This window comes from Gopherus evgoodei, chromosome 3 (genome assembly GCF_007399415.2).
Source record: "Gopherus evgoodei ecotype Sinaloan lineage chromosome 3, rGopEvg1_v1.p, whole genome shotgun sequence".
NCBI classification, from domain to species: Eukaryota; Metazoa; Chordata; order Testudines; family Testudinidae; genus Gopherus; species Gopherus evgoodei.
The window spans coordinates 59,343,566-59,368,712 of NC_044324.1; the positions used below are offsets into that span (position 1 = coordinate 59,343,566).

At 40.5% G+C, this 25,147-nt stretch overlaps 1 protein-coding gene across 1 annotated transcript in view; it reads left to right on the top strand.

The window, feature by feature from the left end:
* Window positions 1-25,147, top strand: part of LOC115647475 (isoaspartyl peptidase/L-asparaginase-like) — a 200,761-nt gene that overhangs the window by 150,406 nt on the left and 25,208 nt on the right. Inside the window, exons 4-6 of the mRNA XM_030554207.1 lie at window positions 7,676-7,794; window positions 20,687-20,797; window positions 23,692-23,754. Of these exons, the coding sequence (XP_030410067.1) occupies window positions 7,676-7,794; window positions 20,687-20,797; window positions 23,692-23,754 (293 nt within the window). The remainder of the gene's footprint in view (window positions 1-7,675; window positions 7,795-20,686; window positions 20,798-23,691; window positions 23,755-25,147) is intronic.

Sequence of the window (25,147 nt, forward strand, 5' to 3'; positions counted from 1 at the left end):
AAATATCAAGAAATAAAACAGCTCATATACCTGAGCAGCACCAGGTTGGCCAATGGAAACCTAAGAAGGAAGTGACATCCAGGATAGGATAGGAGCATTTACTAAACTTAATAGTGTATGGAAATTAAAGATACTCGGAACAATCACAATTGGAACAAAACTGAGAATTTTCAATTCGAATTTAATCTCAGTGCTAATATATGGATGTGAGATCTGGAGATCTACTAAGATGTTAGACAAAGAAATAGGTGCTTATGAAAAATTGTGATCATTTATTTGAAAGACTTCATTACCGATAAAAAGTTCTGAGAGATCACCAACTAGCAACTCATTTCCACCAGAAACAGAAGGAAGCACTGGACATATCTGGGGCATGTACAATACACAGATTCCCACATGATGCTGTCGAGTGAAAACCAACTGGTTGAGAAAACAAGAGCATCCAGAAACCTTAAAAAGAGCTCTTAGTAGGGAGAACAGAACAGTTGATCTCAGGACCACTAAGCAGAAGAAAGAACAGTAATTGACAGAGAGGAATGAAAAAGACTAATTTCTGCCCTGAGCACCAACATTGGCTCAGGAACAATGTAATATAAAGCATATGCCATGCCTGTATATGAGTGAAGCACAAAATATTTAAAGTATTGGTAATTTAATATGTTCATTTATTGATTAAAAATTCATAAACCCAAAACTCTGAGTGCATGTACAAAATATTAATAGATGATCCATGAATGTAATGAAGTAATGTGATATACAGCTCAAAACCACAGAAAGCTACTGTGAGAGAGGGGAATTACTGCATATTGGAAGCCCCAGGACTCTCCAGAGATTAGTTTTTGTTTTGTTTTGTTTTTTGTTTTTGTTTCCTCTGACCTAACTGCTAATAGTAAACCTGTGAAAAATAACATTTTTCTCAAACATGCAAGGTAGCTTTAATAAACCTCTCCCCCTTCCCCAATCCCACACTCCCTTACTTGGCATGCCTAACAGGAGTGCAGTGTTTACTCTAAAATATCTTGTTATTAGGATGGAGCTTTATGGTCCATTAGGTAGTTCAATGCAAAACACAGATTTATTTGAAGAGGCTTCAATCACAAAATTTGAAAAGCAGTTTACCATCCCAAGCCTTTAAAAAAAAATCATCTGACCTGATGAGACAAATCAAGACCAAAGTGGTGATTTAATGGAGCAATCAGCAACATGTCAAATCAGATTGATGTGTCCCTTCAGAAACCTGACAGGTGATTTGATCCTCCTTGGTGCAGACAAATCTTCCCCTGAAGACCCTATCGCTAATGCAAGCTGTGGAAAGATTTTTCTAGTCAACTGTCTTTTATTTTGTCCTTGAATTGAGGTGATTTTTTTTGTTCAACCCTTTTGCTTTGATTTGAATAGTATTGTCCTGACCTAAAGATGTTATTTATGACATAGCATAGCACTTGCCTTTCAAAATGTCAAATGTTTAGTCAAGGGGCAAAAAGTTATTTCTCTGTTAAGGCTAAGGAAATAATAATGTAATTTTCAAAAAATAATAGTTTTAACAGCCAGGAACATGTTTTTAAAATAATAAATTTACACTTGGTACAGAATCAAGGAGCACATAGTTATCTTCTAGTCTGGGATTTTAGCTGAGCTGATATGGAGTGACTGCAGAGAAAGGCAGAGTGCAAATAACAAGCACAAATCAATTGGGTGCTCATTTTAATTCAAAAGGGATACAAATCATTTCACTCTAAGTGATGATTTGGTTGTACAAAATGTGTATTTTTGAAAGCTTTATTGAGAAGTGTCATAAAAATTATATTTTTAGCTTCTGTCAATGTAAACTACATGAGTTTCTTTGTTGCCACCGAATCTGTTTAATTTAAAGGCTCCGAGTCCTCTCTGCTTTCATAGCTCATTCACAACCTTCTCCATAGAAGTCATATTCATGCCTAAGAATATATCCTAATTTGATGTACCAGGCTGCAAATGCGCAACTCTTGTAAGCATGAATAGAGATTGCCCTGTTGAAGCCAGGAACATCATAAAATATTATAAATAATTTGCTGTATAAATTAATATTTATTGTAAAATATTTTTATATTCATGTTTATATAATACTGGGTATATAGTATAAACAAATATAAATAAACTTTGCAGAAATTACTATGTTCTTTAGAATCAAATTAGTGAAATAGATTCTTTCCTGTGTCAGGGCTACTTTGCTTCTCTCCACGGAAGCAAAGTCACCCTATGACTGGCATCACTGGGAAGGGAAAGATCGCTCCTGTGTAGAGGACATAGAATTGATCTAATGGTGACGACACCACCTCCTCTTCCTGTGATTGACAAAGGAGCTGTTGCTGTGGAAAAGAGGGGCCTGACTCCAGCAATGTCTAGCTGATCTAACAGCAGTCCTTGCATTTAGCAACCAACATTGCTTAGAGCAGCCTGCAAGGACAACTTGGAACCAGTCTGGTATACATATGGCCCAGGGTCAGAAGAGTTCAAAGGTGGAGTAAAGTCAAATTTGCCTGTGACTCTTTGAGTTGACCTGAATGATCTTTAGCTGCAGCCAGTGTGCAGGGCCATTATCGATATTAATATGTGCTCAAAAGCCCAATGCAATAGCAAGGGTGATGAGAACCTAGGTATTTTAAATACTAATTTCTATTTCACATCAGATTTGCAAGGCAGTAATTTCCATTAAAAAGCCACATGCTGGTAGGGAGAATTGGGAAGAGAATGCCAAAACACATTTTCCTCTCAAAGACGGGTCTACATTGTGTTTATTTTTCTTTGTGGAGTATAAGAAAAAGTCTGTTTAACCTCTAAGAAGTTGAACAAGGTAATCATTTGTAATGCATTAGCAGTAATATGAAATTTCATATAAAGTATGCGTGATCTGAATCATGAGCCTGGTAAGGTCACATCTTTTTAATGATGTCAATTTGCAATTAAAATCAACTCAAAGGGGTTATTTGTGGAGGAGGGGAGCTAATCTTTAAATGTGCCAATTGCAGAACTTGCATCAAATCCCAGTCTGTCTGCTTTATTAGAATGTGTTTGGTGTGCTTCCCTAACAAAAATCAATTTTAACACCTCTGCAAACAATTTCTTTCCTGTAATGATCATTTTCATTTATAATTATAAATTTAATGTATCAATGTAGCAAGATACAATTGGAGATTAAAAGAGTATGGTTTGCTTTAAAAATGTACATATAATTGAAAAGTGTTATTAATTGAATAATAATGGATTTTAAAATTATTATTATTATATTTTACTGTTATTAAAAACATTTATGTTACCCATCATCATAATATCTGGACACACTTTACTGGCTTAAAATTAGTATTAAATATCCCACATAAGAAGAACAAAACACCATGATTCCTTGCTGCCCACATGTTTTAGAAAGAGAATGAATATGGAGCTGGTCAGTCAGCTAGAAACCTATTTACTTCAATAGGGCCAGGATTTCACATCTAAAATTTAGTGTAATCATCTAGAAAAGGTCACAGCAAAGAAAAACAGCTGTAACCTTCTTCTTTCTATAGGGCTAGAGTCTGCAAAATACTGAGCGTTGGGGTTCACCATTTTGTAAGAGTGAAGGTTCCAGCGCACAGATCATAGAATATCAGGGATGGAAGAGACCTAAGGAGGTCATCTAGTTCAACCCCCTGCTCAAAGCAGGACCAATCCCCAACTAAATCATCCCAGCTAGGGCTTTATGAAGCCTGACCTTAAAAACCTCTAAGGATGGAGATTCCACCACCTCCCTAGGTAACCCATTCCAGTGCTTCACCACCCTCCTAGTGAAAAAGGTTTTCCTAATATCCAACCTAAACCTCCCCCACCGCAACTTGAGACTATTTCTCCTTGTTTTGTCATCTGCTGCCACTGAGAACAGTCTAGATCCATCTTCTTTTGAATCCACTTTCAGGTAGTTGAAAGCAACTATCAAATCCCCACTCATTCTTCTCTTCTGCAGACTAAACAAGCCCAGTTCCCTCAGCCTCTCCTCATGAGTCATGTGCTCCAAACTCCTAATAATTTTTGTTGCCCTCTGCTGGACTCTTTCCAATTTTTTCACATCCTTGTAGTGTGGGGCCCAAAACTGATATGAGGCCTCCCCAATGGTGAATAGAGGGGAATGATCATGTCCCTCGATCTGCTGGCAATGCTCCTACTTATACAGCCCAAAATGCCATTAGCCTTCTTGGCAACAAGGGCACACTGTTGACTCATATCTAGCTTCTCATCCACTGTAACCCTTAGGTCCTTTTCTGCAGAACTTCTGCCTAGCCACTTGGTCCCTAATCTGTAGCAGTGCATGAGATTCTTCCAACCTAAGTGCAGGACTGTGTACTTGTCCTTGTTGAACCTCATTACATTTCTTTTGCCCAATCCTCTAATTTGTCTAGGTGCCTCTGTATCCTGTCCCTACCCTCGAGCATATCTACCATTCCTCCCAGGTTAGTGTCATGTGCAAACTTGCTGTGGGTGCAATCCACGCCATCTCCAGATCATTAAAGAAGATATTGAACAAAACCGGCCCCAGGACCGATCCTTGGGGCACTCTGCTTGGTACCAGCTGCCAACTAGACATGGAGCCTTTGATCACTACCCATTGACCCCAATGATCTAGCCAGCTTTATGTCTACCTTGTAATCCATTCATCCTGCCCATACTTCTTTAACTTTCTGGCAAGAATACTGTGGGAGACTGTATCAAAAGCTTTGCTAAAGTCAAGGAATAACACATCCACTGCTTTCCCCTCATCCACAGATACAGTTATCTCCTCATAGAAGGCAATTAGGTTAGTTAGGCATGACTTGCCCTTGGTGAATCCATGCTGATTGTTCTTGATCACTTTCCTCTCCTCAAAGTGATTCAAAATTGATTCCTTGAGGACCTGCTCCATGATTTTTCCATGGACTAAAGTAAGGCTGACTGGTCTGTAGTTTCCCAGATCCTTCTTCTTCCCTTTTTTAAAGATGAACATTACATTAGCCTTTTTCTAGTCATCCATGACTTTTCAAAGATAATGGCCAATGGCTCTGTAATCACATCCACCAATTCCTTTAGCACCCTCAGATGCAGTGCATTTGGCCCCATGGACTTGTGCTCATCCAGCTTTTCTAAATAGTCTTGAACCACTTCTTTATCCACGGAGGGCTGATCACCTCCTTCTCATACTGTGCTGCCCAGTGCAGTAGTTTGGGAGCTGACCTTGCTCACAAAGACCGAGGCAAAAAAAGCATTGAGTACATTAGCTTTTTCCATATCCTCTGTCACTAGATTGCCTTCCTCATTTATTAAGGGTCCCACACTTTCCCTGACTTTCTTCTTGTTGCTAACATACCTGTAGGAACCCTTCTTGTTACTCTTAACATCCCTTGCTAGATGCAACTCCAAGTGTGATTTGGCCTTCCTGATTTCACTCCTGCATGCCTGAGCAATATTTTTATACTCCTCCCTGGTTATTTGTCCAATATTCCACTTCTTGTAAGCTTCTTTTTTGTGTTTAAGTTCAGCAAGGATTTCACTGTTAAGCCAATCTGGTCGCCTGCTGTATTTACTTTCTTTCTCCACATCGGGATGGTTTGTTCCTGCAACCTCAATAAGGATTCTTTAAAATACAGGTTTCAGAGTAGCAGCCGTGTTAGTCTGTATCCCCAAAAAGAACAAGAGTACTTGTGGCACCTTAGAAACTAACAAATTTATTTCAGCATGAGCTTTCGTGAGCTACAGCTCACTTCTTCAGATGCACAGATGCACAGAATGGAACACATATAACTACTTTTTTTTGCTATTTTTGCTATTTTAGGAAATTTTACTATGGGTTTTGTAGCAAGCCAACATAGAATGAAGATCTCATGATAATATCGTACAGAGGTTTTTAAACTCTGGTCCATGGACCACCAGTGGTCTGTGAGCTCCATTCAGGTGGTCAACAGATAGTTCCCTCTAAGGTGGGTGCTTGGGCAGCTGCACACGAGAGAATGAAGGGCCACCCACCTAATTAGTGGAGCTGCATAGCTGTGGCTCCACTAATTAGGTGCCTGGCCCCTGAGAAGACTCATATGTAAGGTGACATGGTGGCCTTATAGGGGAATAGGAGGTAGGTGGGAGGGAGCAGTGAGGTGAAAAGTGGGGTGTGGAATTTGGAACATGCAAGGCTGTGGCAGCCAGAGAAAGAGGCAACTTTCCCCAGATCCAGGGCTGTGGCTGCCAGGGACAGACCTCCCCTCCTGCTCAGCCCTAGCTTGGGGGCTGCTGCTGTGGGGAGAGAGGGCACATCCACTGCATTCGAAAGGTAAGACTACTGATATTAAAATATGAATTGTGAGCTTTTATCTGTAGAACAAAAAAACATGAATTATTATTAAGGGTTTTTTTTTAATATAGCACTTTTATCCAAAATGCTTTACAATAGTTCACTAATGGTACAAAAAACATTTGTAAAGATCATTAAGTGGTCTGTCAAGACCCTCAGCAATTTTCAAGTGGTCTGTGAAAAAAAAAAGTTTGAGAACCACTGATATAGTATATCTCTCTCAGCCCCTCACTGCCAGAATGGTAATCCTCATTTACTTGTGTTGTATCATACAGAACAATTTCAATTTGGATTGAGTATGCACAGAGATTGCTGACATTTTGTGTACAACTAGCATTGAAAGTAGAACAAAACCCAAGAAAGTCTGTTGGCATAGTGTAAAAGGAAAATATTGAGCTATCATTTAATTTTTGCAAGTTAATTCAGCTCTCACCTTTGTTAATGGTGGCATTTTTGCCTTAATTACAGGCAGAAAATCTCAAAGGAGGACTGGCTTGTCAATACTCCACATGAGGTATCCTGTCTTGACACGCAGTTGATGTATGTCACATATAGTATAGTTGTGAGTCTTAATGTTTGTGAAGTGCTTTGAGATCATTTTATAAATGACACCATAGAAGAGGAAAGTAGTTGTGAGTGACAATTTGGTTAGGAGGGGTATTGTGCTAATTCAAGAAGTAGAATATCCGTCTCACTAAAACATAGTTACTACTGACAGTTAGGCAGGAAAATAATCATGGAACACTTGTTAATTAGAAAAGCATGAATATGCTTGTATGTAAGAGCAATAACTTATCCTGATATTATCAGAGACCCCCCCTTATTATATTTTAATTTTTATTAGTTTTAATTAACATTTTACATTTTTTTAAAATTAAATGTATTCAATACATTTTATAACTATGTTTTATACCTAATTTTTATGTAAATATTTGTATTAATATTTGGTTAATATAGCTTTGATTCAAAATCCCTTGAAATTGTGCATATAGCAAAATAGAGATAGCCTCCTATCTCTGTTGTGTCCAGTGGTCTAGTAAACTGTGTATGAGACAGTTTTCCATGTATTCTTAAAATTATAATCTACACTCTCATACTGTCTCTGTCTTTGTCTTGTGCAAATCAAGTATGGTCATTGCATTTGGGAACAAAATGGAGCTAATATTACTTACCTGCCTCCTAGGCACATTGTGAGGATTAATTAGTTAATGTTTGTACAGCTCTTTGATGATGACAAGCTCTGTTTAGGTACTAAGTGTTATTTTTATGTGCTAAATTGTATAGTGCTGCTTCTGACAATAGAACTGTTCAACTTGGAGTTACAGTATTATTTTATTTGTGTTTTAGGGTTCATGACACAGTGGGTGCAGTTGCTATAGACTGTGAAGGTAACATGGCTTGTGCAACTTCAACTGGAGGCATCACAAATAAAATGGTTGGACGTGTTGGTGACACCCCAGTCATAGGTATGAAAAGATTTAGAACAGCTAGCAAAAAATCAAAAATATTCGAACACTTTCGAACAAATGAGCATAAATGCTGATGGGAAAGCGAACTGGTTCAGGGAAGGTATAGACATGATGATTAAAATTGTGGTGGCACTTTATAACTTTATTAGTTATAATTTATTACTTGCTCATTGGTGACAGTGAGCTCAGCTCCGGGCCTCTCTAACTTGCACTCAGGGCAGGGCAGGGCAGAGAGAGAGAGAGCCATAATTGGCTTTGGCATGTCTTCCTTTATCTGCTGTGCCCAGTGCAAGCTAGTTACAGCAAAGAATCTGGGCCACAGTGAACAGAACAGATCATGCTTTTAAACATTTGTATATTCAGATTGAATATTTATTCAAACACACTTTTACAGCAGTGAGGGATTAGTCCTGGAGACCTTACCAGATGTGAAAGAGAAAGTTTATATCCCTTTGAAATACAAGGAATGTACTTCATATGGAAATTTTACTTAGGATGTGAACTGGGCACCCTGTTTCAGCAGCTGACACCTCTGGTCTAAAATTTTTCACCTGTACAATGGTGTTTAAATTTCAGTTGTTTAACCGATTCAGATAATAGTATTTCCACTAGCAAGTTAGCATATAAATGTGTTCTGGGATGAATGTATTTAGGCGATCACAATAAATTATGGCTGATAGGGAAGAGATTGAGTAACAGAAAGGGGATGGCAATACCACTGTCATGGTACAATTCCCCACTCTGAACCTTAGCGTCCAACAGATGGGGTACCAGCATGAATTCCTCTAAGCTCAATTACCAGCTTAGGACCTGTAGCGCTGTCACCAACCAGGAATTCCAGTGCCTGGTACACTCTGGTCCCCCCAAAACCTTGCCTGGGGAACCCCAAGACCCAGACCCTCTGGATCTTAACACAAGGAAAGAAAACCCTTTCCCCCACCTTTGCCTCTCCCAGGCTTCCCCTCCCTGGGTTACCCTGGAAGATCACTGTGATTCAAAACTCCTTGAATCTTTAAACAGAGAGGACAATTCACCTTCCTCCTTCCTTCTCTTTCCCCCTCCCAGACTCTTCCTGAGAGAGACAGTAATCCTGACACAGAGAGAAATTAGCCTCTCTCCCCCCTTCCCTCCTTTCTCCCCACCAATTCCCTGGTGAATCCAGACCCAGTCCCCTGGGGTCTCACCAGAATAAAAAAACAATCAGATTCTTAAACAAGAAAAGTTTTTAATTAAAGAAAGAAAAAACATTAAAAATTATCTTTGTAAATTTAAAATGGAATAGGTACAGGGTCTTTAAGATATAGACACTGGGAATACCCTCCCAGCCTAAGTATTCAAGTACAAATTAAAATCCTTTCAGCAAAAATACAAATTTGAACTCCTTCCAGCCAAATGCACAATTAAAACTCCTTCCAGCCATATACACATTTGCAAATAAAGAAAACAAACATAAGCCTAACTCGCCTTATCACCTAGTACTCACTATTTTGAATCTATAAGAAGCTGTATCAAGGAGATTGGAGAGAAACCTGGTTGCACGTCTGCTCCCTCTGAGCCCCCAGAGTGAACAACAACCAAAACTAACAGCACAGCACAAAAACTTCCCTCCCTCAAGATTTGAAAGTATCCTGTCCTCTGATTGGTCCTCTGGTCAGGTGACAGCCAGGCTTACTGAACTTGTTAACCCTTTACAGTCAAAGAGATATAAAGTACTTCTGTGCTATTAATTTTTCTTATCTGTTTATGACAACCACTCTAAGTATTTTGTTGGGGTTCTACAGGGGAATAATGAATCTTTCAGGTTTGTTACTACTCCATATAAACCTATGGTATGCCCACATCTTGAATACTGTGTGCAGATGTGGTTGCCTCATCTCAAAAAACGGTATATTGGAATTGGAAAAGGTACAGAGAAGGGCAACAAAAATCATTAAGGGTATGGAACAGCTTCCATATGAAGAGAGATTAATAAGACTGGGACATTTTAGCTTGGAAATGAGATGACTAAGGGGGAATATGATATAGGTCTATAAAATCGACTGGTGTGGAGAAAGTAAATAAGGAAGTATTATTTAATCTTTCTCATAACACAAGAACTGGGGTCACCAAATGAAATTAACAGACAACAGGTTTAAAACAAACAAAAGGAAGTATTTTGTCACACAACATACAACGTGTGGAACTCTTTGCCAGAGGATTGGTCCTGCTTTGAGCGGGGGTTGGACTAGATGACCTCCTGAGGGCTCTTCCAACCCTAATTTTCTGTGATTCTATGTTGTGAAGGCCAAGGCTATAACAGGTTTCAAAAAAGAACTAGATACATTCATGGAGGATAGGTCCATAATGGCTATTAGCCAGGACAGGCAGGAATGGTGTTCCTAGCCTCTGTTTTCCAAAAGCTGGTGTAACCCTTCTGCCCCTCTGAGTTGGCCACAACAAGGGCCGAGTTCAGTGTCCAGGGGTTCCATTTCAATAATGCAATGCAAAACCGGCTCAAGCCCCCACCCAGTGACCTGGGACAATTACATCCACCTCCCCAGGCGCCTCTAGGAGGCAATACTTCCCCTCTCTCAAGCACAGAGTCTGAGTATAGCAAAATCCTTTAAATAAAGGATCATCATCATCATATTGGGGAAACACCACAAACAGGATTCATAACAAACCATGAGCAAAAGACCCACCAAGTAAGTTTTGGCAATGTCCTTTTCCCCTTATGGTCTTAAGTCCAATCACTTGAAGTCCAACAACCCAAAAGTCTCTATCCCTGGTCAGTGCCGCCCCAGAGTTCAAATGTTTATCTGCAGAGTTTTACTCCCCAGCCTGCGTGGAAATGGAGGGGGCACACAGGATGTTAATAAGCACCTTACGTGGTCCGTGGCCGACTGCCCCGCCTCTCCTTGGAGTTCTGCTGCTGCCTTCACCATGAACAGCTCCACTCCACCAGCCGACCTGTGAGCCACTCCAGTCGTCCTAGCAAACCGCTCCGCTCACTCGCTCACTGTTCAGTGGGCTGGTCCAACTGTCCTGCACACTGCTCCGTTCCGCTCCGTGTTCTGTAGGCTGCTCCACCCGTCCTGCAAACTGCTTCAATCTGCCAGCTGCTTAGTGATATATCTTCAGGCTCCTCCACTAGTTAACACACCACTCAACTCAGTAAGTTTAGCTCTTTTAGTGATTTCAGCTTGTAGTAGGGGAGCCCCAGTGCTGGTGCACCATTGGCCCAAAGTGAGTTCAGCTCAGCAACTTCTAGCCAGATTTCTAATAAAATCAAAATGAGCTCTACTATTCAATAGTGGAGAGAAGAGGAGGTGCAATTGGTGTTCCAGGCCCCCAAAAGGGGTCCATATCAACAAGTACACATACCAGTCCCCAGCCTCTCTCAATTCACTGGGTTTTGGAATCCATGTCCCTTGTCTAGCGAGTGCTACTTAGTTGATGATGAGACCCATGTCATAAAACCAGTTCATATACCCTCATTCACATAATCAGGGTAACAACACTTTATTTCTCCTGCCCCAATAACAGAGAAATTGGGGATCCCACAGCTGTCAAAGTGACCATTTTAGGCTGCCGTGGGCTATGCTAGGCAAGGTGGATGTGCCTATGCAAACAAGATCAGCCCCTGAAATTCTTTTCCACACTCACCATAATTCACCACCAGATGTCAGGGTAGAGCTCATCCTGACTGCTTACACTGGGAATGGGCAACAAGGGGTTGATCACTCAATGATTGCCTGTTTTGTTCATTCCCTCTGAAGCACCTGACATTGGTCACTGTCAGAAAACAGGATAGTGGTCTAGCTGGACCTTTGGGCTAACCCATTATGACTGTTCTTATGTTCTCTGTTGTTTCACTGTATTTTGATGTTTGGCATGGTGGCTTAGAGGAAGTGAACTGTAACGCATAGTTAAATAAAACTATATACTGACTAAGATTGTAGAAAGTCTACTGCAATTGTTACTGTGTAAGAAGAAAAAATAATTTTCAAAAACTGAGAGTAAGGTAATACCTTTTAGTTATCTCACTTCTGAAACCACTAAAAGGAAAAAAAATGTGTTGCAAATTCAGATGTGTATTTTTAATGTTACATTTTTAGTTCTATTAAATCATCATAATATTTGTATAAAATCACAGCAAACTAGCAGTCAAAATGCAGGAGGTGGTGGTCAGCAGACTGAGGCTTACGCTCAGGTTGACTGAGACACACAATAGCAAGAGCATGCTGCAAACAGGACAGTCTGCTTCTCCCAGCCAGAGACAGGGCTTAGCTCAGCAGACAGGAACGTGCAAATCCTTGTGAGGAAAGATTAATATTTAGGTATGGGAATGTGTGTGGAATTCTTTGTGTTAGTCTTCTGAGCTGTGTGCTACCTAACTTTGTTTTAAAGAATCTATTTTTTGTGTCACTAATAAGTCATTGTCACAGGCTCCCAGAGCAAAAGGCATACCAGTGCCAAAATCGGTAGGACCTCTTGGGTAAACATGATTGGAAAACGGGGGCTGCAACCCAGAGATCCAGTCTGAGAGTGATTGTACCACTTGTTTTCACCCAGAGGGAAGTGCACGGAGCCAGGCTTGTCAGCTGAGGGTGAACTCAAAGAAGACAAAAAGGGTTCTAAAGTAACTGTTATGCACAATTCCCTGAGCTATAAGTGTAGCAATGATAAATGTATATGCATACTTAGTATCGGGAAACTTGGATTCTCTTTCATTACATTTTTGAAAAGACAAATAACGGTGGCCTGTACTGTGTGAAAAACAGACTAGAAAAATCCATCCACTTGAAGGCATTCAAATATCTATCAGAATTTCTTGACAAATTAGGCTAATTGGAATGAAATTTCAAAGTTGATAGTCTCAAAAGGTTGATTTCTAGGTTTTTCTTTCCTGGGACATATGTCAGTCAGGATTTTTATGTCCACTATAGAAATTATCAGGTTGACATTTGATTTCCAGGGGACTGCTTTGGGAGGAATTGTTTTGCCAGTATCAAAGGAATATCTTGAAAGAGCATTTGCTGGTCAGAAATATTCAACTGCAAGACAAGTACAGAAATAGCTTTAAGAGGCACACAAAGGGATAAAGAATAAAAAAGATGCTTGCTGGGCCAAGGGAAGGAAAGGCCAGAGGTACAGGAATTGGGAAAACAGTCAGATGAAGAACTGCCCAAAAGGGCCTCATAATTTAAGAGAAAAACCCAAAAAGTTCCATCCCAAAGGAAACTGCAAATAATGCTAAGAAATTTTAGGGAGAAAAAATGTTATTTTTAAAAGCACAAAACTCAACTAGAGAACTGTAGAAATCATAATACAGGGCTCCTGTTGGTTTGTAATGGCAGAAGAGTCACTAGGAAGAAATGAGGCACCAGACATTCAAAACTCTATCTTCCTGAAGCAGAGTGAAGTATTGCTGTAACTTCTGCACAAAAACCCCAAGTGAAAGACCATCAAAGTCACTGAGAGGCTTTCCACAGGCTAGAATCAGCTTTGGATCTGGCCTGTAAGGCAGAAATAAATCTCCATCAGCGGAGCCCTATAGAAAGAGCATTGTTATTTAGCAAAGGATTTGAGTGTGTTCCACTTACCTATCATTTCGCTATTATTATTATTTTATAACACTATCAGTGAATGTGTCAACTTAACACACCAGTAAAAATGACGAACTCCTGTCCCTAAATTTAGCTTAGAAAGTAAAACAGTCAGAGATAGTAATGGAAGATAGTTATTGAGAGGAAAAACAGTGCAAGATCTTCAGATATGCCTATTGTGTTGTTTACCACAGTTTATAACTATGCAGTGTTTACATTTTATGATAAGAGAACAAAATATATACCTAGGATAACCACTGATGGGCCCAGGAAAACATTAAGCAATTTGCATATATGAAAATTTGGAGTATGTTCCCCTGTTCTACAGTTATGTTGTAAATACTCCTTGAAATATTGGTCAAATCTAGCCTACTCTTTTATGGCCATGGAGTTACACTGAAGAAAGGAGGGGTGGCTAGATTGGGCAGATACCCCTATTTGGTGTTGAGCCTTGCATGGCTCCACAACCTGAAGTAGGATTTCTTCTCAGAACCCCATACATCTGCCAAGTGCCAATCCCAGTTACTTGAGCAGGATGCTAGTGGCTGCATATGTTCCAAACAGGTGAAATTCACCTAGTACAGAGGATCCACACAAGGACCTCTGAATCACTTGAGCCTTTCCTTAACATGGCCTTTAAATTGTATCTGGGTCACAGTTAGGCCCCCTGCATTAGGGTGAAATTCATCATAAGAAGATGCATAAAAGGATGCAGTACAAAAATATAAACAAATGCCACACTAACAATAAAACAGTAATGAAAAAATGTGTGTGTGTGAAAGAGAGAATATAAATATATTTAGCAGGGGGTAATGATGAGAAAATGGATATTAATAATTTAGTCCAGCAATTTAATATATGCTATATTTAATGTGGAAACAATAGTTTTGTTTCTATAATTCTAAACATAGCACTAATAGGCCATGATCACTCCCAAACCACATGATCATGAAACTTGTTCCTGTATGCCCACATTTTCAGAAGAGCTCAGCTGTCCTTTAGACACCCAAATGAAATGGTCATATTTACAAAAGTGCTCAGCATGCAGTATCTCCCATTTTTTAAAAGGGGAGTTGCTGGCTGCTGAGCATATTTGAAAATCTAACCAGTTCATTTAGGTGTCTAGATGGGTGGGAGCTGAGCAACTCTGAAAATTTTGCCTGGCCCATGTATTTTTATCAGATCAGCACTTCTTCAAAAACAAGAATGGCTTAGTGGTTCATAGACATTTAACAAGCAGAGAGAAACTGTTAGAACAATAGAAACCCATACACATTCTGTTGTACCTAAACTTAACCTTTCCTTGCTAGGCTAATTAGTCTTTAGCTTAGCTCAGACACCACTTCAGAATCAGAGAATCAGCTTGTGTTTCTTCACAACCCCTCTATTTCTCCCAGAGTCTCTTCTCTGTCTGTCAGGCTACTTTTGTCAGAACCAGACTCTGGAAAGTTTTGATCGTCAAGTAAGAATTCAGGAGAAAGTTCCAGCTTTTTAATTAACTACTTATCTCTAAAATGCCATCTGTGAACAGGGAATTATATTCTACATGGAGGGTGAAATTTATCTCTGTGCAAAGGGCCAGCAAAAGGCCTCTGCATCCAATTAACTCCCACAGGCCTAGGGCTGACCCTCTGTATAGGGATGATTTTCAGAGCTAGATTAAAGCAATCCAGGACCCTAACTATACCTGCATAAGCTTGCCTCCTTCTTGACTCTCTCCTCTGTTCTATGGCCCCACCTCTCCTTGGAGTCAAGAACTACCCACACAAGAGACATCTGGGTAGTGGTAGGGTCCACAGTGACCTAGACAAATTGGAGGATTAGGCTAAAAGAAATCTGATGAGGTTCAACAAGGACAAGTGCAGAGTCCTGAATTTAGGATGGAAGAATCCCAGGCATTGCTACAGACTGGGGACCAACTGGCTAAGCTGAAGTTCTGCAAAAAAGGACTTGGGGATTACAGTGGATGAGAATCTGGATATGAATCAACAGTATGCCCTTGTTGCCAAGAAGACTAATGGCATATTGGAAGGAGCATCACCAGCAGATTGAAGGAAGTGATTATTTCACTCTATTTGGGAGTGGTGAGACCACTTCTGGAGTACTGCATCCAATTTTGGGCCCCCCACTACAGAAAGGATGTGGATAAATTGGATAGAGTTCAGAGGAGGGCAACAAAAATTATTACGAGGCCGGGGCACATGAGGAGAGGCTGAGGGAACTGGGCTTATTTAGTCTGCAAAAGAGAAGAGTGAGGGGGAATTTGATAGAAGCCTTCAACTACCTGATGGGGGGTTCCAAAGAGGATGGAGCTAGGTTGTTCTCAGTGATGGCAAGTGACAGAACAAGGAGCAATGGTCTCAAGTTGCAATGGAGGAAATCTATGTTGGATATTAGGAAAAACTATTTCTGTAGGAGGGTGGCGAAGCCCATTGGCAATGACTTCTTCAGTTCCCAGAGGGTGCTCAATCCCCGCTCCACCCTAGGCCCTGCCCCCACTCCACTCCTTTCCCCAAACTCCTACTCCCACCCTTGCCCTGCCTCTTCCTGCTCCCGCCCTCTCCATCCCATTCCACCCCTCCCCCGCCTCTTTCTGCCACTGCTCCTCCTCCTGCCCCCCAGCAACATAGGCGGCGAGTTATATGAGCCTGTGGTACCCGTGCTCCACCAGTATTTAGGAATGTGGGCCTGGCTCCACCAATGTGTGGGTTTACCATGTTTTTGGGGGCCCCAACCTTGAGGGGGATGCAGGGTCCAGGGCAGCCTGGAGGGCTAGCAAGGGGGCCTGGCACTGGCAGCAGTGAGCGACCCGGACCCAGCTCACCCCACTCTGCTCCATCCCGCCAGCTCCCAGCATCACTTGGGGGAGGATGCGGAAGTCAGAAAGAGGCTGGATGGGGGCTTGAGTGAAGGAGTGGAATGGGGATGGGGGGGTAGAGCAGGGGTGGGCTGCAGCCAGGTCACTTGCTGCTGCCTGCACCAGGTCTCCCACTAACCCCTCAGGCTGTCCTGGACCCTGTGTCCCCCTGAAGTGTGGGGGCCCCAAAGCCCAGAGCCTGAGGTGGTTGCCCTGCTCCGTCCTATGGATGGGATGGCTCCGTTCTGGGCCCCACTAAAAATTATAAAACCTGGCACCCATGCCCAGCGCCTCCTGCACACCACTGAACAGCTGATTGTAGTGGGCAGGAGGTGCTGGGAGGGAGGGGGGAAGAGCTGATCGGTGGAGCTGATGGTGGGTGAGAGGTGCTGTGGGGGAAGGGAAAGTGCTTATCCGCAGGGTTGCCAGTGGTACTGAGCACCCACTTTTTTTTTCTGTAAGTACTCCAGCCCCAGAGCACCCATGGAGTCGGTGCCTATGCAAACATATAGTCATGGTAGCTATCATTGAGGTAGCATGAATATAAATAGCAATGTAGCCTGGGTAACATTGATGGTGGCAGCAGATGTATGCCTTCACCATGGGAAACACAAACATGCATGAAACTGATGAGTACATACTCAGCACAGCTAAGCTATGCCTCTGTTGCTGCTATAGAATCATAGAAATGTAGGACTAGAAGGAACCTCAATAGGTTATCTAGTCCAGTTGTCTGCACTGAGTCAGGATTAAGTACTATCAAGACCATCCTTGACAGGTGTTTGCCTTAGACCATGACACAGATTCCATAGCCTCTTGAGGTAATTTATTCCAGTGCTTACCTATCCTTACAGTTAGGATTAGTTTTTCCTAATGTCTCACATAAATCTTCCTTGCTGCAATTTAAACCCATTACTTCTTGAGCTGTCCTCAGTGGTTAAGCAGAACAATTTATTACCCTCCTCTTTTATAACAACCTTTTGTATACTTGAAGACTGTTATCACGTCCACCCTCAGTCTTCTCTTCTCCAGACTAAACAATCCCAATTTTGTCAATCTTTCCTGGTAGGTCATGTTTTCTAGACATTTAATCATTTTATTGCTCTTCTCTGGACTTTCTGCAATCTGTGCTACCATAGCTACACTCTATTTATACTCATGCTAGCTAAGTGAGAGCTACCACATGTATGTGTATGGAGCAGGGGACTCACACTCCTAGATCATAATATAGATGTAGCCTTAAACTAAGCTCCTTATACAAAGCAGAACACTTTTGTCTGCTTATCCACAAATTCTAGTGAAGTAAAGGTTTTACAAAGTCATTCATTGTGTTCTTACCCACTATATGTAATGGGATTAGACCTAGATTCTGGTCTTCAGCATAATGATTGATGCTCAGCTGTCCAGCTCTCATCATGCTCTCATGACCTGTGTATCTAGCATTTATGAACCCTTTTCTGTCCATTCTCCACCAAAGTCTTCCGTTTGGGAGTTTCCTTGTTTCTGCATACTGAGACATTTATTAAGATACTTTTGTTTTCTGAACTAGTGTCAAAATGGTGCCATGATTAAGAAAGTCAAGTTTTTCCTTCCCAGTCAATTCACCTACATCTCCTGAGACTCTGCAGCTTTTGGTCATAGGCTTTGAGGGCTTTCTCTGACATGTATTACTGCTCACATTTTTCTTGTCAAGAGTGCATCACCATTTTGCAGTTTACAGTCACTCACACAATCATCTTCTCATCTGGTCCCTTGACTAGCATTGCACCTGGTATTACAAAAAGCTGCTCATCACAGAAATCCATTCTTTCCAAGAGTGCAGAATTCATGTTCTTCTGAGTCTTTTGTAATATTTTCGAGTGAATGGAGAGAATATATTGCTTAAGAAAGGTGCCAGTTTGACTGCCCTGGAGACTCAGTGTGCTCTATTTAACTGCAGATGAAGTACAGCACAGGCAGTCTCACTGCAAGTTTCTCCAGACTTCCTTATGAAAGTCTCTCCACCCTGTCTCAGGGGCCACTCAGTAAGAGATAAGACCTCAGCCTTCATGCTCATTCTGTTTTTGGACTTGATATTGGCAACAAGGTTACTAACTACACCCCCAGTCCTTCAAACACATATTGCCTGACTTTACTCACATGTGTTCTATTGACTTCAGTGGCAATAATTACATATCTAATGCTAAGAATGTGCAAAAGCATTTGCAAAAACAGGGTCTATTATGGTTACATTTTGATGTGAATGTCTGCAAGGAACTGGACTGATATCACCATGTCATTCCATATAAGACATCAAGCAGCTAAAATAACAACATTTTCTTGGAAAATAAGAACTCCTTTTGACTACTTGAAAGAAAAGAAATATTTTGCATCTATAATACATGGAAAAATCATAGTTGGGGATTTACATACATTATGAAAAATCATAAACACTTCCAGTGGCTAGCAGCACTAGATAGCTCCATATAAATGAATAATGAAATGACCTGATATGCCTTGTATTTGTATTCCAGAAATCTCATGACCATCAGCAGCAACTGTCTGATATCCAGAGGCTATTCTGATACTGTAATTAACACATTGACAATGGATTTTTATATTCACTTTTAGATAATTATGATTTTCTTAAAGCAAAGGGAAACAAACTTAGCTTTTTAAAAATATGTATCTTGTAAGTTGGAAAAGCTCTTCAATTTAATATTACCTTTACCTTAAATGAACATTTTTTAATAGTTTTAATTATTAAATGAATATTTAAGGCCATATTTTCAACCAGCCTCCCTATATGTGCCCATAGATTTTCCAGATACATCCCTTTGCATATATCTGCTCAAATTGAATTTCATTTGCATATACATAAGTTAGACACACAAATGCAGGTCTTAGTGAATGCAAAAGGATGTATTTGCAATTTTTTTGAGTGTATATGTGAGGCCTGCTGATAAATTTGCCCCTTTGATTACACTTCCATTCATACAATAAAAGTTATTTACTTTATGAGTCTTGTGGCAGGTTGCCTATGCAAGTTTTTTTTCTCTTTACATGATATATTCAGAAAACACATTCATACTATCTGTTTTCGTACTATTGAGGGAAGCAAAATGTTTGCAGAAAACTTTTGTTTTAGGGAAAAAGACATACATTATTTCTAGACTGGTGTGCCAGTGGAATACTGAGATATGTTTTTTTTGCAAGGGGAGGGGGAGGAAAGGGAACAGATTCAGGAAAGATGTCAAAGTTTCTGCTGTCCATGATGGTGAAAAAGAGAAGCACTCTTCATGTAGGGTGAAATTCACTTCTGAAATTCACTGAAAGTGCAGTCAATGGTTGGCTACAGACATGTAGGCAGGGCCGGCGCTACCATTTAGGCAGCCTAGGCAATCGCCTAGGGCGCCAGAATAATTGGTGGGCGCCGTTTTGCCAGAGAGGGCGGCAGGCGGCTCCGGTGGAGCTGCCGCAGTGGTGCCTGAGGAGGGTCCGGTGCTCCGCTGCTCCGGTGGAGCTGCCGTAGTAGTGCCTGCGGACGGTCGGCTGCTCGGACAGCTCCGGTGGACCGCCTGCAGGCATGACTGCGGCAACTCCACCGAAGCCATGGAGCACCACACCCTCTGCAGGCATCACTGCGGCAGCTCCAGCGGAGCCGCTGGACCAGCGCGCAGCGCGGTGAAATTGCTGTCCACCTAGGGCTCTCAAACCCCTAGCGCCGGTACTGCATGTAGGAAAAGTTTATCAATGAGCTCCCAAATAATGGAATGAGCTGTGACTACATTTGGATGCTGGCGGAACATTTTCCTTTGACTCCTCCCACGACAAAGCACATTAATTACTTCTCTAATGTTCTTCTGCAAATAGGTTCTGAGAATGAAATGTGCATGAAATGTAATTGCTATCCTTTTTCAAACTGTGCACTCCGATGGGGAATTAGTGAGGGAAATTATCTCACTTACCGGTACCCAAGGAATAGAGTCAAGTATCAGCCAAAATGGTTGGGACGAGGGAGGGATGGAGAGATAAATGGAGGTCAGAAGTGTCCTGAGAAATTCATATTTGAATAATTCACTTACATTAAATAACTAGTTGCCCTGAAAGAGACATATTTTGTTTTGGATGTTCCTACAATGTTAACAGCTCTTAAGACCCACTCCTTCAAACCCCAACTTATCTGAGTAGTCCTTATCAAAATAAGGAGTCCCATTGAAGTACAGTGGTTGTGGGAAACCTGGCTATCAAAAGTGTCTGCTTGCTTCAGGGTTTGTAGGCCTCAGATGGTAAGTTCCTATTTTATTTTATGGGCTGTGCAACGCAAAATAATAAATGTAAAGTATTTCAAAGCTTTTCTTGTGACAATGGCTGAGAGTAAATTTGCTTTGTTTACAAACATTTGTGCTGCAATTGCCAAGTGGATTAAACTGGTTCCTTTAATTTACATGCTGTTTGTAAACAGGTTCAGGTGGCTATGCTGACAACCTTGTTGGTGCTGTCTCTGCAACTGGTCATGGAGAGTCCATCATGAAAGTCACTCTTGCAAGGCTTATCCTCTTTCATATGGAACAAGGTAAGATGATCCTCACATTAATGAATGCATTGCTTAAACAACATTTATACAATACTTTCCTTGGCTGTAACAAGTAACAATCGATTCTTAACTGCTGAAAGGGAAGTTAGTTTGCAATACAATACGTATAAGAGAACACTTTAAAAACTTCTAAACGTACAGAGTTCTCTATTTACTCTTAACCCTATTTCCTAAGCTTGACAAATGACACTGTATACAAAACTGAGAAGAATGCAATATGCTTAAATAATCAGAATCGTATGTATGTGCCTTCAGAAGCTTTCAGTATACAAATAATGATTTTGGGAAAATTTTGCGAAGACCATTGTCAAGATTTTTTCCCCCACTTTGAGCTTTAGGGTACAAAAAGTAAGGACCTGCATGAAGACTTTTAAGCTTAATTACTAGCTTAAATCTGGTACGCTGCCACCAGCCAGAATTTAGTGTCTGGCACACTTTCTGTTCCCCCAAAATCTTCCCTGGGGAACCCAGACCCAAACCCCTTGGGTCTTAAAACAAGGAGGAATTAACCATCCCCCTCCTTTTCCCCCCAGACATTCCCCTCCCTGGGTTGCCTTGAGAAGCTTCACACTGATCCAAACTCCTTGGATCTTAAAACAAGGAGGAATTAACCATCCCCCCCACCAATCCCTGGTGAGTTCAGACTTAATCCCTTGGATTTTAAAACAAGGAAAAATCAATCAGGTTCTTAAAAAGAAAGCTTTTAATTAAAGAAAGAAAAGGTAAAAATTATCTCTGTAAAATCAGGATGGAAAATGCTTACAGGGTACTTAGATTCATATAGACTAGAGGGATTCCACCCCCCCAGCCTTAGATTCAAAGTTACAGCAAACAGAGGTAAAAAATCCTTCCAGCAAAAAGACACATTTACAAGTTAAGAAAACAAACATAAGACTAATCCGCCTTGCCTGGCTATTACTTACAATTTTGAAACCTGAAAGACTGATTCAGAAAGAATGGGTAACCCTGAGTGTACGTCTGGTCCCTCTTAGCCCCAAGAGCAAACAACGAACAAAAACAAAAAGCACAAACAAAGACTTCCCTCCACCAAGATTTGAAAGTATCCTGTCCCCTCATTGGTCCTCTGGTCAGGTGTCAGGCAGGTTACTGAGCTTCTTAACCCTTTACAGGTAAAAGAGACATTAACCCTTAACCATCTGTTTATGACAACCATTGATTAAAATTAGGAAACAGCACGGTAAGTGTAGGAACACAAAGGACTTGTCTACACTTAACAGGGGTTCAACATGTGGAGATTGATGCATCAGCAATCAATTTAGTGGGTCGACCACCGATTGCTTTCCCATTGACTCCTGTACTCCACCTGAACGAGAGGTGCAAGGGGAGTCAATGGGAGAGCATCTCCAGTCAACAACATCGCATAGTATGTACCTCACGATAAGTAGATCTAAGTACGTCGACTTCAGCTATGTTATTCGTGTAGCTGAAGTTGCATAATTTAAATTGATCTTCCCTCATAGAGTAGACAAGGCCCAAGTTGCAGCATTGTGTAGATTTTTTTTTAGTCAGTCGGGGCCACTATTTTACTTGGCTTGTTGTGCTGTATATGATCTCTAAAGCTAATATACAGCACTACTCTTGTCTATTGTATGTTTGAGGGCAATTTTGAAATGCAAATTCCAAAGGCCCCAATGAGATTCAGAATAATTATTATGGTTCACATTCACTTGAACAGGGATTGGAATTTTATTACAGTTATAATAATTGGCATATTTTTATGGATTCATTTTTTAATTTGGCACCCACTCAGACTTCACTGCTCATGCTACAGTAGTAGCATGATGAATTACTGTAAGGTTTTTTTTATTCATTATTATTAAGTTAAATTATTTTTGCTCATGTACCCAGATGTGAACAGTGTCAGTTTTCTAATCTAATAATACAGGCTGTTTTGAAAATATGTGCTGTCAATTATAGGCATTTTATAATAGAAACGATAAAAAGAATCATTAATGAAAAGTCGTTTGCCTCCCTATGTGCTGGCTTCAGTTAATCAAAGGTGCTTTGAAATTGAAATCATTAATTAACTTTGCCTGTTTTTGAATTGATCAAGTGCTCTGAAAGCTTCTGAGAATTTGTGAAATGAAGTCCTTCTGAAAAAGAAAACAACATTAATAGACTCTGTTTTTCCAAGTGATAAATTTTATTCTCTCCTATCAATAGCATATTCCTTCAAGACTATTGCATTGTTTACCATATTTTAAAGTAAATAGGAAAGAGAGGATCCAATTTCAGGTGAATTCAAGCTGGGTATCTGCATTGCAGGAAAGCTGGTATTAGAGCTGGGAGAATTTTTTTGGATTAATCTATTTTTTGTTACCAAAGCAGGCAGATTTGGGTTGACCAAAATATTTAGCAAATTTGGGCTGATTCTGGTGAACGCTTTTGGCCTGAACATTTTGTTTTTCTGCTGTTATCAAAACGAACCATTTTTACCTTATCAAAATGAACCATTTTGATTATTTGGGATAGATTTATGAGAAGATTAAGGAAACATTCACAAAACCACTGGTGATGATGCCGGTCTCACACCCAACAGGCAAGTGGTAAGGGTGCTCACCTGAGATGCTTTGAATCCCAGCTCTGGACCTGGGACTTCAATATAGGTCTCCCCACTCCTAGGTGCATGCCTTAACCACCAGGCAATAGAATTATTCTTATGCCTATTCAGTGATGATTGAAGTACTTTATATGAAGTGGAACTTCTTTGGCAGGAGAGACTGAGAGCAGCCCTCTTCAGAATAGCCAATCTCCTGGTGGTTAAGGCACTCAGATAGCAGGGAAACTTGGGTACAAGTCCCTAACTCCAGACCAGTTTTGTGAATCTAATCTTTCATTTCCTTTGCCTGCAGGAGATCCAGGTTCAAATTCCTGCCCTGGAGCAGGAACTCGTGCCTGGATGTCTTGCATCCCAGGTGAGTGTCCTAACTATTGGGCTGTTTGGTACAAAGGTCAGGGGGATTGAGGAGGCATTACCACCTCCTCTCATTTTGTGAATTTAGCCCTTTATTTCCTTTGCTTTTATTAAAAAACCTGACACAAAATATTTTGTGTGAAAGAAAACGTTTTATTTGAGCTGAAATGAAGCTTTTCTAAAGTTTTCAGTTAACTGAGAATTCCAAAATATTTGGGATTCAGTTTGACCTGACCTGTTGTTGATTTTTCAGAACTGCTGATAAACCAAAAATAATTTGTTCACACATTTCTAGCTGGGCTAACCTCATAGTACTTCATGTATATGTTAAAAAATATATTGTATATATTAAAAAAAATAGGAGCTATCCAATATATAGACTTTTCTTGTTTCTCTGTAAATTATAGACTAGCATATTAGATGGCTCTAATAAATCTAAAATAATTTAAAAGAAAGGCCCTTGGAAAAATAAAATGGGGGGAGGGATAGCTCAGGGGTTTGAGCATTGGCCTGCTAAACCCAGGGTTGGGCGTTTAATCCTTGAGGGGGCCATCTAGGGATCTGGGGCAAAAATCAGTACTTGATCCTGCTAGTGAATGCAGGGGGCTGGACTCAATGACCTTTCAAGGTCCCTTCCAGCTCTAGGAGATAGGTATATCTCCTATTATTATTATTATGGAATAGCCACATGACCAACCCCTGACAGGATATTGTGAACAGATCTTTGCAAAGAGAGATTTCCTATCTACAACCCCATGCTGCAGGTTTTACCACAGGAGGGAATGACCTAGGTCAATAGCTGGTATTTTAGTAGCTCTCCTTCTCATCCTGTGTTCTCCAACCTTGAATTTCTTTTGGTAAGTAACTGGCAGCTGTATTATTTCCCTTACATGGATTTTATTTCATTTAGATAAAACTCTGTGTCACTTCATCTTTAGAAGTGAGTTCCTCCTGAATGTGTTTTTATTTTCTCTTGGGAAATCTGTGCATACATTTTAAATGCCATGAGTTCTTGTTTTTAATGGCTTTGTATAATCTTGTTTGGTTCTTTACAATATCGTTTGAGAGAAGAAAAAAGTGGCTATATTCCTCCTTTAGGTTGTAAAATGTTTAATAAATTAAATTAGTGAAGACTTCTTATTTACTAAAGAAATGCACAGCTGGGTTACACTTTCCAGTCTTATTTTTAATTCAAAAGAAAAGGAACTCACGAAGCAAAAGTATCTGTTATAAACGGATGTATGACAAAGTCTAGATATGTGTCAAATTACCTCTGACAAGTCATATGTGATCATATAGAAATAGTGCACCTTTTATTTTCCATAGCATTCTGTAAGGTCGGAGCTCTGGAATACAAGATTTTAGATGCTTTTAGTAAAATACTAAAATTTGGA